General features: G+C 42.9%; 1 protein-coding gene and 1 long non-coding RNA gene across 4 annotated transcripts in view; one reads left to right on the top strand and one right to left on the bottom strand.

Annotated features, from left to right (window-relative positions):
- Positions 1-44: 44 nt before the first annotated feature.
- On the top strand, positions 45-1,028 carry LOC126405099 (uncharacterized). Its single transcript, XR_007571555.1, has 4 exons — positions 45-280; positions 375-447; positions 636-680; positions 855-1,028. It is a non-coding gene; the product is annotated as an uncharacterized LOC126405099 (long non-coding RNA).
- An 849-nt stretch (positions 1,029-1,877) lies between these two features.
- The window catches only part of tex2 (testis expressed 2), a 49,367-nt gene continuing 35,418 nt past the window's right edge, over positions 1,878-15,826 (bottom strand). For 2 of the 3 annotated variants that reach the window (XM_050068620.1, XM_050068619.1), the window contains exons 7-13: positions 15,113-15,256; positions 14,881-14,980; positions 10,189-10,309; positions 6,710-6,832; positions 6,204-6,413; positions 5,371-5,491; positions 1,878-3,703 (exon numbers count right to left, since the gene is read on the bottom strand). In XM_050068620.1, coding sequence (XP_049924577.1) covers positions 3,554-3,703; positions 5,371-5,491; positions 6,204-6,413; positions 6,710-6,832; positions 10,189-10,309; positions 14,881-14,980; positions 15,113-15,256 — 969 coding nt within the window. In that variant the 3' untranslated portion in view covers positions 1,878-3,553. The remainder of the gene's footprint in view (positions 3,704-5,370; positions 5,492-6,203; positions 6,414-6,709; positions 6,833-10,188; positions 10,310-14,880; positions 14,981-15,112; positions 15,257-15,826) is intronic. The other variant, XM_050068621.1, reaches the window with a different exon arrangement.

The raw sequence follows: 15,826 nt of genomic DNA, 5'->3' as shown, positions 1-15,826 counted from the left end.
AATCAGAGAAGACCTACAGACACCGGATGTGCTATAAAACACATCCGGGGCACATTTTGTGCAGGAGCACACTTCTTCAGAGCACGCTTGCAGCAGTCCGACCAGTCAGACTGGAAATATTTGTATTTAACATGTTTAAAAATTTATTTGCATGCACATTTTGTAGTCATTATTATGATACATGATGTAAGATTGAAACAATATGTCTCCTAATATGATAAAGTATAATGGCGCGTGCTGGAGCCGTGGGACTAGGCCGCATCGGCGTGGAAACATGGAGGTAAATTTTTATATGTGTATTTTTTTACACCCTCAAAATGGCAAATGCATTTCATTACTTTCCCTTTACCTACAATATGCTGTCACATACACAGGGCAGATAATAAATGGATCCATGCAGTGTGTTTGAGGTGATTGCACACACGTGGACAGAAGGGTGGTGGCAAAGTGAGTATTTCTTTCTATAAAGAATAAAATATTTATATTTTTTAGTTCATGAATGATGATTTAAGTGCGTTAGACTTCTGATGTGCAAATGAAGTCAACATATTTAATCTGACTTGACCCTAAAGCACCATTCTGGTGTGTGTATTTGTGTTAATGATCCTGCTCACCAAGATATTTTATATTTGCAGGAATGCAGGAAATTGGTGTTGATGGATCCCTGCAGGAGCAACACAGTAAGTATCTCGACTGAGCAGAAAGTGGCATGTCAGCGTTATGAGTGATGATTGTGATGCGTTAGACTTCTGATTTCATATTGAAGACAATCTAAAACTGACATAACCCACATACAGTCTGTAATGGATGGTGTTTTAATACCTGAGCTCATTCTAAATTGTTTTCTTCTACAGAAATCAGCCTGCGGTACACACGAAATGGACAAGCTACGGTAAATTATAAGGTGATGCTGGGATTTGTGAATTAACATGTTTGTTTTTCCATACATATGTGACCCAGAAGACTTGAAAATGTATTGTTAAACAGTGAGTATAATGTCCTGTGTGAATAAAGCCTTTTTTCAACAAGCAGTGTTTTGTTCATTTCATTTTGCTGCGTAGGTTTGATTTTTAGGCACTGTACTTGCAACCCGAGCGGCCTTTTCCATGGCCACTCACACTGGTCAAGAGAGGTGCGAGATCATATCATGTCTTGTTATAACTGGGGTTTCTTGGCCATTTTCCCAAGTCTCTCTTTTAAAGCAAGACACAGAATCTGAATGCACGTCAGAGCAATAACTGCACAGACTAGAGGAGCATTTTGAATAAGCGTGCAGTGCTGCTGAGACTAAGTCCCTGTTGACTGACACTGTACTATAACTACATGTGAATATTAAAAGAATCAATATAGTCTGTCAGAGAATGGGTTTCTTTTCTTCTTGAAAATCTATTCTATATTGATTTATTGGCCAATATTTAACATAAGGGAAGCTGAAAATTTTAGTCAATTTATCCACAAGTCTGTTGCCAGAATATTACTCCGCAACTATATGGATAATCTGTTTTATTTTATCCTGGCAAAAATCCCAAACTGACAGGTATGAGCTTTGTTAATGTTAGAATTTGCTGGTTTTGTTTACTTGACTCACGCTTGTCACTTATACTACCATATTTTGACATTTTTACTTTGTGTATAAATGAAGAAATGAAAGGAGGATGAAGTACAATAGTAATAAAGGATAAAAATTTAATAAATAAAAGGGGAAATTTGATTTTTTTTTTTGCATCTGTTATTGCTGAAATGATTGATTAGTCGGGAAAATAACTGACAGATCGCAGTCCCAAACATAAACAGTATAGAAAAGAGATGTAATCTGATGCGCATAGATGAATCCTCTCATTCTCATATGTTAAAACCACAAAGGCGCACAAACTCTCTCCAAGCAAAAGGTTTTATTGATCCACAACGATCAGAACCATAACATTCTGTGACATCACTGAACACAACAGCAATGTTTGACATTTTCATCACTGTGCAAATGAACAACACCGAAACTCGTGAAAAACAAAGGGCATGTCTCGAGAGAGAGAGAGACACGGTTAATGGCACAAAGACACTTTCTCTCTATCCTCAAACTGATGCAACAAATGTGGTGGCTCACTATGGAGGAATGTTTATTTTAAAGGCACTTTCTGCCTCATACACTTTTGCCAACACACATATTTAAATGTTAAGACGTGTAAAATAATGCAGCCGGGCGTCTTGGCAGATTACAAAGTTGCTGCTGTTCTAGTTTTAACGGTGTCGTTCCTGTTGAATGTGTACAGTACAGAAAGAAACAGCAAATCAATAAATAATTCAACTGAAAAAAAAGAGCATTCATTAGATGGACGTCTGCTGACAACATTAAATAATATGGCTAATATCCAGTATGGAAACAGAGTGGGCATGTTTCCCTCTCCACATTAAAACAACTCACAAAAGGGATTCAGTCTCCTGCTGTCCAAACTTCAGCCTCACGAGGAACCCAAGATAATGAACCGATTGCTTTATATGTCACTGTTTACCTCATACAGTAGTCTTCAGACAGGATTGATTGCTTTGGCAATAAAAAATGAAAAGTTATTACTTTTTTAAAACTCTGAATATAACACGAAAAGAAGTCTTGAAGCATGTTGCGTAGAAGCACGTCGTCAGTGAATGAGCTATTCCTTGCACAGCTAGGGAGCTGCATTCCTATTTATACATTCATCAGACCTAGGCAATGTTCAGCTGCTGTGTTTGCAGATATGTTTTAAATCACCCCTCTAAAGTCAGTTTTAGCTCTAATCCCTACCACGCGGTTAAAAGCACACAGGCTGTATGGTATGATAGTGTGTCCATAGTGGATTTGAACTGACCTAGTGTCTTCGATGGACACAGTGCCGTTGATCTGTTTGCATAAAAGTGCCAGGCGACTGGCACAGGCAGCGGTGTGGATGGGTGATCAATGAGTTTGATGTCCCTGTGAAATGTGTATCAATAGACGCAGGGGCTCTTTCAGCAAAATCGTCTCCAAATTTTAGTTCCCTCAAACGTTTGCTCACTCAGACACACACACGCTTCATCAGTGGCCTCAGACTTCTCGTAGAGTCACAGCAACATTAAACCACTCCATTAGAAAGGTCGCACAAAAATGTACACTGTACAACGATCAGGTTTGGTGCAGCTGTACATCACAGGTATTATGGTTCTTCAGGTTGAATCCGATGGCTGTTTGTCGATCCACGCACATTTGTCAAAACAGTCTCGACATGCCCCGTGTGTTGTATTTCATCAGAGATTGAATCATAATATTTAATGTCACTGTCACACAAATAAAACTGTGTGATTGGATGACAATCTATGAGTCATTAAGTCGCCACAGATGATCACGAGCTCGCCAACACTTGCAGTTTTGTGATTGCACTTCATGGGTGGCCTCAGACTGGTTGGGACTGGAACACGGGTAAAAATATTGGGAGAGTTGGTCCGGGCCCGTCGCTGCACCTGTGGGGTCTCTGAGAGGGGCGGGGACTTGTCATATTGCCATGGTGATAAAATGTACGTCGCTATGCACTTTGAACAGCAGTCTTCACATGTCAGAGACCTCAGACTCCTCAGGTTCTGGGTCCTTCAAGGCCTCATTTATCACAGTAACCAAGTTGGCATTTGAACGTGTGTCCATGGCAGAGTGCATTATGGGTAGCCACACATCATCCATGTTTGGCATCACGAATATTTTCTGTGAAAGGGCAAGCACAGAAACAAACAAGGTCATTTTAAAGGAACAGGGTGTAAAATTTATGGGATCTAGTGGGGATTACTGCAGATTGCAGCCAGCTGAAACTTCTCCTGGTTAGAATTCCTTCAGTGTTTATTGTTCAGGAGGTTTTTACCAAGAGCTGAATTATCCGCAGAGGTCTCTTCCTCTTTAAAACAAAAAGACTCTGTGGTTTAAACTGGTAAAAACTTTGAATTAAGCAGTTTCACATAACAAATTAGTGTTTCTCTGGTGCTGTTTGGCATGTCACAGACGGGCTCCTAGCCCAGCACCTGCTAATCTGTGCTCACCTTTCATCTCTGATAACTGAATGTGTGTTCACCTTATTTCTGATCAAGACGTTCAGGAGGTTTTTACCAGGAGCCGAACCATCCGCAGAGGTCTCCTCTTCTCCAAAACAAACAGACCCGGTGATTTAAACCGGTAAAAACACTGAATAAAGCAGCGTCACGTTAGAAATTTGTGTGTCTCAAATGCAGTTTGGCATGTCGAGCCACTAGCCCAGCTCCTGCTAATCTGTGCTCACCTTTTTTCTCTGATAACTCAAGACCAAGACTTTGAGGAGATCTTTACCAGGAGCCGTATTATCTGCAGAGGTGTCTTCCACTCCAAAACAAGCAAACACAGTGATTTAAACCGGTAAAAACACTGAATAAAGCAGTTTTTTCAACACTCTTGTTGCAGATGGGCTTTTCACTGCAGTGGCTGATATCAAGAGCCAGTGTTTGGTTTGTGCATTTTGAGCTACTGTAGAAACATGCTGATGCAACATGGCGATCCCCGTCAATGAGGACCTGCTCCCTATGTAGATATAAAGGGCTCTTGCTCAGGTAACGACAACACAAAGTTTCTTATTTTCAGGTGTTTATACACCAAAGAGAACATACTGGACCTTTCATTTCTACAACAGAACTAAAATATGATTATTCAAAGTGTGTCTAGTAAAGGGAATGGAGCAGACACTACAAATTAATACACTTTTGTGACTAAAAATCTAGACTAAAAAAAAGACTGGCATGAGATTATAACTGCTAACAAGAAAAAAAAAGACCTGAATACATCATCTCCTTTGAATCTAACCCCACACTGTTGTGTCTAGAAACCAATGAGGCCTGAGTTCAGCATTTGTTGAAAGCCAGATGTATACACTCACTCACAGATGACAACAGTGAGCGCTGCAGCACTGTATTTTACCGGAGGGTTGGTTTAGGGGGGTGGTACATAATAATAACCCCCAGAGGAGTCAGGCAGGGATAAATGTAGATGTGTGGTAGACCTGACAGGGACAGTAGTTTGCAGGTGTGCCTCGGGTCAGTTATCTAGAGGCAGGCGTATCATTACTTTGGATATAAATGAGGGGGTGGGAAAGCCAAAGGGACGCTGCTTTGAAGTGCTTGTAGGTGGGCAGCCATAAATTCATCCCATAGTCCTCTTTATGACCTAAATTCTTACCCTAAACATGCTGGGGACATTGTCTTATCTTGAGTCAACTTGTAGCCTCTCAGTCAGGCAACTGAGGTTTTTTAAATCACAAAGTTGATTGACACTCTGGGTTATGACATTACCCATTAAACTATATTAACAATGTAAGTAAATTGTATTTGTGGCAGGTTTTCCTCAGTGTATACCTGAAACTCCTGGTCCAGTTTCTTCTCAATCCAGTCTGTCACATGAACCAAAGTGACCTCCCTCTCGCCCAGTTTGGGCCGCGCTTTCAGCTCCAGGTGAGGCGGACTCCGGAAACCGTACCTGGCAGCCAAGAGGAAACATTCATGTTTAAAACCTATATATTCTCACACAAGCTCCATGAAAGCCACATCTTTAGTTTAGTCCACTAAATTCAATACATTTTCTAACTTTACAACGTAAGGCACTTTTTCTGAGGAAATGTGGTTCCTGACGTTTTTATCTTGTCACCCCTTAAAATGAGGCAGTCTACTTCTAACTCCTCATCATAGATCATGGCCTCAGTGTGTACATGCATCTTGGATTGTTTTATTCCAGCATTTTAGAGTCCTAAAGTTGTAAAAGTATTTACAGGACAAAAAAGGGAAAAATCTAAAAAAAAAAAAAAATACATTAAATTGTCCTTATTATGTTAATCATTGGCGATTTTTCTTGGTACCACTACCAGGGTTCCAACTCAGCTTGGGAACCACTGCTGTAGATGCTGATCATTATCATAATCATTTCTAAGATGGTCATTATAATTAAGCTTAAAAAGTATGCAGTGAATACTTAAGGATTCCACATCTTTAATGACAACACACACCGTGGTGCCCTTAATTCTTAAATGTTCTTATATTTAGTTCACTGGTGATTAAACATTTTCTGTCACTGTATGCATGTCTGTATTTGCCCAGCAGAGGGTGCTCAGTTATATTCTTTAACCAGGATTCTCATACACTCACTGACTGTATCCTACAGCCTTCAACACACTCCTCCCTGGAAGTGAACGTACCATATCCTGTCCGTCGGGGGAGGTGGAATGTTCACAGCCAGCGTCCCACGGCACTCTTGCACCTCCACGGTGAGCAGCAGGGGTGTGTTGGACACCTCCTCCATCTTTTTCTTAATGAACTCTGTCTCTGTGGCTTTCTGGAAGTACTTCGACTTGGCTATCTTGTCCACAAAGCGCATGATCTTGCTGGGCCTGTGGCCTCCCACGTAGCTACGTGAGCAGAGGATAGAAACGGAGGAGGAGGAGGGGAGGCAAGGAGTGAGTCAGGTTCATTATTTATTCATACCAGCATCTCTTGCTACTCAGCACCCACGATGGAAGGGAGTGACCGGGCGCTACATTAAATCAACAGCAAGCTTTCAAACATGTGGGACAGAGTGGGTGGGTAGGTGGGTGGGTGGACTGAAGGGCAGAACAGTCTGCTTCAACACATCAGTGTGGATCTGTGTCTGCCCATTTTCAATTCAGATGCGTCACGATGTTGTTGTAATGAGACATTCGCTCACCCCTCGGCTCCAGGAAGAATGGCTTTGTCACTGAGCAGTTCTGGGGGGTCCTCCTCATCCGACGAGCCGGCACTAGACGACTCTTCATCACTGTCTGCCAGACAGTATGTCCGTGGCCTGTGCCTGTCACACACACACGTAAACACTCACTGTTGCAAAGTCAGGCTGTAATAGCTTTCCACAGAACCATAAACAATTAAAAGTTATTCCCATTAAATGCATCCCCACCGATTTAATCTAGTCTGTCTGTCTGTCCTATGATCTTTTCGACAACTGATCATCTGATCGACTTCACACTTGGTGGGTGTATTGCTGTGAACCCACAGAAGTGCAGTGTTGAATGCAGGCTTTTTAAATCCATGGGAGATATTTAAAAGTAGTGTGTTATGTACACACTGTGTAGTGTAGTGAGAAGGGACATATAATGCCTGTTACACCACTGCACGCAATGTTAGGTACAGCTCGCTCTGCTTTGCTTGTTACAGCACATTCAAGAACAAATGGATAAAGAGAGACCGATGTTACCTCGTGACAAACTCAAACAATACAAGCATCAGTGATATAACTTTCAGAATGAGCGCTTTTGTTTTGAGAAATAGCTGAGCGCTGACTTCACTGAGGTCATAAAATGTTCATGTGAGCTTTCACACCGAAGTGACGCTTACACACAGGCATTGCTCGAGGGTGCAGCTACGTCAGAATCTCAGAATCCAAGGTTCCGACACATTTCCGACGCCTATGCATAAGCAAATGGACCAGACATATGGTTATCTGGCAAAATAACCACGTGACCTTGCCTGAATCTGAGCATCCACGATACCTGAATAAATGAGGATTGATCGCTGTCATGTCCCTTCAGTCTTCCACCATACAAGTGGATCAATGATTAATGTGTGGACCATGATAGCTGGTGGTCAAGCGGCAACCTCCGGGGCTGAAAAATGGAGCCAACGTGGAAGTGCCAAAACCTGTTGTTCTTTAACAGAAGCGAGTCAATTAACATAGACCCCCATGTTAAAATGCCCAATGTTACAGCACCACTAAACATGTTTAAAGCCTGGTACAAAGACAGTAGTGTTGTGTCATTCGCGAACAAATCGTTCAAAAGAACGAATCTGTTCAGTGAACGTACTGAACTGAATCACTTATGGAATTGATTTGTTCATTTCTCAGTTCAGTGCAGGCTGGGAGTGTAATTGCCGATAAGGTCCGTGCGAACGATGAATCACTTGCAAGTTGTGAGGCAGCCAGGGTGCAGGGAGGGACGGCTTACCGCGTGAGGAATCACTCAGTGAACGAATCACTCGAACGACGTAACCCCGATTCAAATCATTTCTTCTCAGCGATACACTTTCATAGGGACCGTTTTCCCCAAGCTAACGGCTAATGTAGCCAGGAGTCAAGAGTCAAGCCCCCCCCCCCACCCCCATTGTTTTAACAGACTTAGTTTCCAGGTAAACAAACTTAAAACGTTAGGCTGGCCAGGAATGAGACTCACCAGTGCAGGGCAGATGCGGTACACAGTCAGGGCTCCTCTCGCCAAGCACTGAACGATTTGGTGAACGAATCTTTTGAACAAATCTTTTTAATGAACTGATTCTAGTGATTCAGTAACATCTAAAGTACTGCTTTGCCCATCACTAAAGACAGTTTTGGTCTCTATAGCTAATTACAGCTATATATGTAGTGAAGTTTTATATAACTCACCCATTTAAATGTTATTCAGGCTTTAAGTCATGCATAATTAAGAGCGGGGCCGTTTTGAATGACAGGCTTTCTGTGGATAGTGTCCTCAACTTCTCAGTTAGATCCACCCCTTGCTCCTCTCATCCAAGTATGGTCCAAAAAACCAAGATGGCAACGGCCAAAATGGCGAACTTGAGGCTTCAAAACAGGAGTCCACAAACCAATGGGTGACATCACAGTCGCTACATCCATTATTTTATACAGTCTTTGCTGGTGATTCAATCAGATATGTATATTTGATTGGATCACCAGGTATCATTGGGCTAAGTGCTGTCTCTACTGTTTGATCAATAGGCTGAGATTTCATTAGAGACAACAGTCTGATGCTGCTATACAGTATGACTTTACTGCAGCAGGCTCCCCCACAGGTTAGCTATCCATCAGTTACCCACTGTCACCTGCATTATTTAGCGATTCACTGCACTGACAGTAAACAGTCAGGATTTTAAATGCCTCAGATCTCAGTGTGAAAGCCTCGGTTTTCCCACTACACCAGTGGTTCCCAACTGCTCCAGCCACGGGGTCCAGATTTCTCCTTAGTCATTAGTTCCAAGGTCCACGCAGTTTAATATATCCAGCGTCATACTTGTGTTTGGCCATGTTGTCGAGCTAGTTTGCTGTCTCTGTCAAGTAGCTGTCCGTTAGTCACTCACTCTACAGCAGGAAACAGAACTTCAAATAAAAGCTCTGTGCTGGAAATTCACTGTACATGAATATAAAGTGTGTTTTTTACAAAGTTGACACGCTCATGAGCTACTTGTGGTCCATTCAGATTGGACCCGTGACCCACTTTTGGACCACAACCCACCAGTTGGGAACCACTGAATTGCGCAACAGCATTTTCACATTGTGATTTTTTTCCTTAAAATGGGGCGTGGCCTCCGAAATGACAGGATGCTTGTCTGGTCTATGTGTATCATGTGATACTTGTAACATTTCAATAGTCAAGCAGTGCAGAACTAGATTCCAAATTAGTAATTAAAGGAATGTATTTCACGTGACATTTGACATGTGTTGGGATATTCATGAACATATTTTAAACAACAGCCAAAAACAATGTATATTCAAAAATTTCCAAAATATTCTGTTAATTCCAAACCATTTCCAGGCCTGGAAAAGGAGTTTTCTTAATTTCTTAACTTGTCCATGATCCTGGGAACCCTGAGGTTCCAAGGAAGCGAAGCGTCTGGTGTGAAGTTGTTCGGATGAGCAATTCTCGAGAAGCGGCAATACTTGAGGTCAAGCAATCGGCCCGTTACTAATGGGCACCTTTTGAACGGGCACTGCACTAGTCTCTGATAATTCATCCAAGAAAAGAAAGTATAATCCACAACATAATGTGCTGTTTCAGTGAAAGGCATCTATGCGTATCTATCTTCAAACTCACCAGCCATTCGACAAATCCACAGTGGTAAGCGTCCAGAGAGAGGATTCATATATCAAGAGAAGGGAGGAAAAGCCGACAGAAAAATGGCAGGAAATAGTGAAAAGACAGATGTGACATCTAATATGGTTCTAAATGCAATTATCATCCAGCTCTGAGCTGTTTGTTTAGCAAGGAAGCTAATCCTATGAACACCCTATTTTGGGCCTAGCCACTGAGAATTATGAGACAATGACAAAAACAAACACATAAAATCACTCTCAGAAATCTGTAATACATTTTAAAACCAGACTCGCTTTTGTAACGAACTTTAAAAGAGGAAATTGCTAAATGGAATTGAAAGCCTCACCATTCTTTTCCGTGCTCCCCGAGCCCCTCGCCCTCCTTCCCCAGACGGGCCAGGTTCATCTTGGTCTCTAGGGTCATGAGGAAGGAGCCTGTGTAGGAGACCTCCAGGTCAAACCACAGACCTGTAGAGATAGAAAGGGAAACCACACAGACATATTTTGTTTGAATACTATCAAATAATGCTACTTTACATCCCCAGCATTAAGAGCTGTGATTCTCTGCCCAAGCCCAAATGGACCCAACCCAGCCCACGGAGTTGGGGCCGAGTCGAGCTGTAGTTTCTCATTATTCCCCTGCGCTTGAATCTGGTTGGGTTCACACCAGTGTAGCAGTGTTTTTTCTTTAGTGTGAGGAGTTTAAATGGACTGAATCAAGACGGAAAGAGAGAGAAAGAGATGGGGACTACGACTGAGAGTGGGAATGTGACAGAGCAGTTGGCAGTGTTTGCCTCTGCCTCTCCAGCAGTGGGAGAGACGTGCGTAACATGCAGCGAAGAGCGGTGATCACCGTATGCGCAAGACGTACAGAGGAGTGCAGCCCACTCTGCTTAATGTAATGTTTATTTTTACATCAGAAATCTTGGTTGGGTCCAAAACTGCCGTGGGTCAGGCTTGGATAAAACTTTTTTTGGGCCTGATCAGAGCTCTACCAGCAGCATCAAAAATGACCAGCTCTGAATGCTATTTCTGTGGGTAAACATGAACCTCCTGCCTGGTGTCTAATTGCTGTGAGGTCCCCTGCAGAGCTGCCAGGAGGAAGTTCCATCCTCTAGCAAACACTAAGAAAGGTCAGCCTCCTTATTGGCTTATCAGGGTTACTTCCCGTTTACACATTACACTTCTCAGGGGGCGACGACAACGACGACGACGGGAGAGCGATTCAGATTTCGATCCCCCCGCTGTTTGCTCAACGAATCCTAACGTCTATAACTGATAAGTGTTGTTTAGTAATCCTCTGCCTCGCTCCTTCGTCCTCTTCATTTTCCACTCAGATGCTCATTGATTTGTTTGTGTGTGGCAGCAGTGTCAAAGAGAAGCTAAATGACAGTATTAAGTCAGAACACGTTGGACGGTGTCTCTGTATGGAGTGAGACACACAGGAGGGAGACAGCCTGGAGTTCCTAATGAATTCTGGAGGAGTCAGCATACTGTATCTGCACCACTAATGTAACAGTGTGCGAGATAATGTGCGAGATAATGCCTTGAGCTTTATGAGCTTTATATTATTACAACCACACTGACATATCTCAACAACTACTAGATGGTTTGCCGTATACATTCATGATCCCGAGAGGATGAAACCTCCTGACATTGGTCAACAGAAGCCCACAAGAACAGTGCCGGGCTTTGAAGCCATTGTGACACAGTGGCCAAACTGTGGAATTACAACTTCCGGATCTATTACATGCTAGTCTCACTCACCAGACCTTTCTCAAGAAAAGAAAGGTCTGGCTGGGCCGACTCTCATTTTAAGATTGGAGAAAAAAACGCCCCGGCTGCTTGTACTTCTTTCAACCAATCACAATCGTTCTGGGCGGTGCCACAGCAACGGTGCGCTTGCAAAAATATTGCCGGGGGGAAACAGGTTTTGGTGTAACACGTCCACCAAAATATATGCCTACGGGACGCGAACCATGGCAGAAAAATGGCTACATCCCCGCAAGATCAAACACCACAAAAGTTAGTAAAGGACGTGTTGAAAACTGCAACCGGAGGTAGTAGGGCAGGACTTCAGCGGGTGGCTCGTTCCGCCCAGTGAGAGGCTGATCTATGCAGCGAACTTCCACCCACTCAGACTAATCACATGCAGGCGTCCTAGAGCTTAAAGGGTAACTTCTGCAATCGTCAACCTGGACCCTATTTCCCAGTGTTAACTGATCAAAGAGATTGATGTGAACAACAATTTTTGAGAGCCAGCAGCAGCCGACAGCCACGGAGTGAGCTGTAATGGAAGCACATGGGGCGATTAAACATCGTCACTGTGGGTCCATTAAAAGTGGTTGCTAAGTGGGTGCTATTAGCTAACGTGATTATGTTTATATTGTATAGCGTTACACATGAAAGCATGGCAGCAGGATAACGGCAAAAACAATCAATAAAGGATTAGGAGGTGCAAAATATCAACTGATTCAGCACTGATTGTAACAAATCTATATCAATTGAGTAACCATTGTCACCAGCTGACATTCATATTATAAAATAAGTGTGTGTGCATGGTGGAAAATAGATTCATGCTTCTGTATTACACTGATCAGCCAAAACATTAAAACCACTGACAGGTGAAGTGAATAACGTTGATCATGTTGTTACAATGCAGTGTTCTGCTGGGAAACTTTTAGCTCCTGGCATTCATGTGGATACCACTTGACATGCAGCACCCACCCAAACACCACTGTGGACCTAGTACACTCCCCCAATGGCAACAATGCACTTTGATGGCAGTGGCTCCCCAAGCAGAGCAATTCGCCATGCCTCACTGCAAAAATTGGTCAGGAGTGGCGTGAAGAACGTGACAGAGAGCTCAACGCACCGACCTGGCCTCCAAATTCCCCAGATCCCAATCTGAGAGTATTGAGGAATATTCATGGGACGTGCTCGTACCCCAGAGGTATCCCCGATCCACAGTGGGGCCTTTTTGGATCGGACTTGGCTCTGACGTGTCAAGGCATGGACACAGGACCTCTGGGGGTGTGCTTTGGAGTCTGGCACCGGGGCGTTGGCGGTGGATCCTTTGAGACCTGTTGCTTGTGAGGCGGGGTAGTGGCACGCCCCACGGATGCTCGATGAGATTGGGGTCTGGGGAATTTGGATGCCAGGTTGATGCCTTGCACTCTTTGTCATGTTCCTCGGACAACTTCTGTGCATTGTTTGTGGTGAGGCATGGTGCATCCTGGTTATCCTTTAAGCCAAGTCTGAGTTTTTTTTAAATGTCATTCAGAATGAAATTTAAGACCAAGTTTCAGCAAAATTGGAGAAAAAATAACACACAAAAAGGGAAATCAATTACTTAGGGTTAGGTACAAATTTGCCCAAGTATAAAACATGACTTTTTTGTCTCATGGTGGAGATGAGGATAAAACAGAACTTGGAAATATGTGGCATTTGTGGACGAGTTTAGGGTAGGCCTACTGTATTTTAACATCAGCCATAATGGCTGAACTTGGAGAGCCTAATATTTTCTGAGGTGGTACACGGTTTGAGGACCACTGACATATGTAGGCTAATACTGTCACATACACACTTCTTAACATTTTCATGCTCACAATATGATAAACCCCTCTAATGTAAGTTATAAACGCCTTTATTCTGACGCCACCCTCTGGCTATATATTGCTGCTCCTCAGCTTTTTGGTTCTGTTTTTTTTGGTTTGGTTTTCTTTACAATGAGGATTACATTCTCACAAAACCATGTCATCCAGCCCTGTTTTATATCCAATCTTATCAACAAGTCTTAATGTCTGTGTATTGAATAAATATATTATTTATTTAAACAGTAATGCTGAGCTCGATGCATGCTTGTGTGCATTCAGTAGGTGTTGGAGCGCAGTAAAAACATTGTAAATCAAATCATGTCATCCCAACATTACAGAGTCAGGAAGCACTCACCCACTCTCTCTCCTTTTTATCATCATCACAGGAGAAAAGAAATATCAACAAGATGCAAAATTAGGAATGTTACTGCATCCTGTTGATCATGCGGGTTTACAGCGCAGCACTTCCAGAGATGCAGGGTCCCCCGGGGACTAATTATGTGCTGGGATCAACTGATTATGCTTTGTGAGTATATTTCTGTGGGTGTATAGGTTCAGACAGAACACATTAATGAGCACTGCAGACTCAGCCGTGGAAATGTGGCTGACAGCAGAATGACTCATGACTGGCTGCTTCAACCAAACAGCAACAGATATTACCATGTTATTGTTTTTATATCTTTAGAGGCAAGATTAAATTAGACTAAACTGTCTTTGGACAAACCCTTAATATTTAAAAAATTAGGACAGAAAAATACAAATATGGCATTAAATCCATATGAATTTAAGGAAGAAATACCAAGCTTCATTTTAAAAACCTCCTCTTTTGCTCTGCTGTCTGCTTTAAAGCACCACCTATGATTGCTTTCACAACCTGTTCCCATTTTTTCCCTTCTTAAGCTTTTCTTTCTCCCCAAACCGGCCACCTCTGTAGGAATTAATACGCCTCACGTCTCTGTATTGTCTCTGTGTGTCCAACCAATCCCTTCGCTGAGGCTCAAGGCAGGCGGGAGGCAGGGTGAGTCAGTGCCTCAGTAATGGATAAGGGGGACCCGAGACGTGAAGTTTAATTGCTGTGGCTTAATAGAGCGAGACACGCAGAGGGGCTTGACTCCAAAAAAGAGAAGCAGAGAGAGTTGGAGAGAGGAGGAAATGTCTTAATCCAGAGAGAAGAAGAGCAAAACTTAGGGAAGATGGAGGAACGGTAGGAGAGGGAGATAAAGGCGATGGATAGATTGAGGGGAAAGAAAAGTGAGAGCATGTCTCAGTATGCTGTCAGAAAGGCAAGAGGGAGAACTGATAAACAGCCTGGGTTATGATGAAGGATGGAGGATGGCAGAGGAAGGGGAAGAAGATTGATGGCAAAAGAATATAAAAATCTGCTTTGGAGCAGACCACCACTGTGTGGAAAACATGACACACCTAGGGTAGCTTCCCCCCTACCTTGATGGTCCACAGAGGGTTTGGAGGCATGGAGGATCTTAGGAATGGAAAAGCCCATGTCTAGCTCTGTTAAAGTCAGCTCGTTCATGACATACGGCAGCTGAAACACAGAAGAAAAAACATTTGGGTTTCAACACAAAGACAAAAAGCACAAAATCATCTCTTGGACCACTGGAATACACTTTCTGATTTGTTTTACTGTTGATATATCTTTGTGCAAGCTAGCACCCACCCTGATCTTACTGAGCTTCATCTGGATCTTTTTGGAGACGACATTGGCCCAGTACTTCTCTCCCAGGAAGTCCCAGAATATCCTTCCCACAAAAGCGTTGACCCAGGCCTCAGGCTCCACTGTCTCCTCTGAACTTCTGCGTATCTGAAGGACACAAGTACAAGTGCGTATTGTAGCTTCATCCCCTCAACATAAAATCAAGCTAATCAAATACAGTCTATATCAAGCCTGGCTTCGATCCAGGCTCCATCTACTTCCTTGGCCCGATTAGTCTTTTGGTGGGTCACGTGGCACAAGCTTGCCCCTTTTGACCTCCCTTGTACAAACTCACAATATGCACCGATGGATATATATATATATATATATATATATATACATATATATATATATAGATATATATATATATATACATATATATATATATATACATATCCTGCTGGGAAACATTTGATCCTGGAATTCATATGGATGCCTCTTGAAAGCACTAGCCACCTAAACACTGCTACACACAACGTATACCCCCCCAATGGCAGGGGCCCTTCCAGTAGGACAATGTGCCCTGCCACACCTCAAAATACGCTCAGGAGGAATGTGACGAAGAGCTCAAGGCATCAACCTGGCCTCCCATATCCCCAGATCCCAATCCGATCAAGCATTTGTGGTACCCTATCTTGCGACCTGTGACTTAAAGGATCCACCACCAACGTCCTGGTG

This window comes from Epinephelus moara, chromosome 18 (assembly GCF_006386435.1).
Source record: "Epinephelus moara isolate mb chromosome 18, YSFRI_EMoa_1.0, whole genome shotgun sequence".
NCBI lineage: Eukaryota > Metazoa > Chordata > Actinopteri > Perciformes > Serranidae > Epinephelus > Epinephelus moara.
The sequence above is the reverse complement of the archived record's forward strand: the minus strand, read 5'-3'. Positions and strand labels throughout refer to the sequence as shown.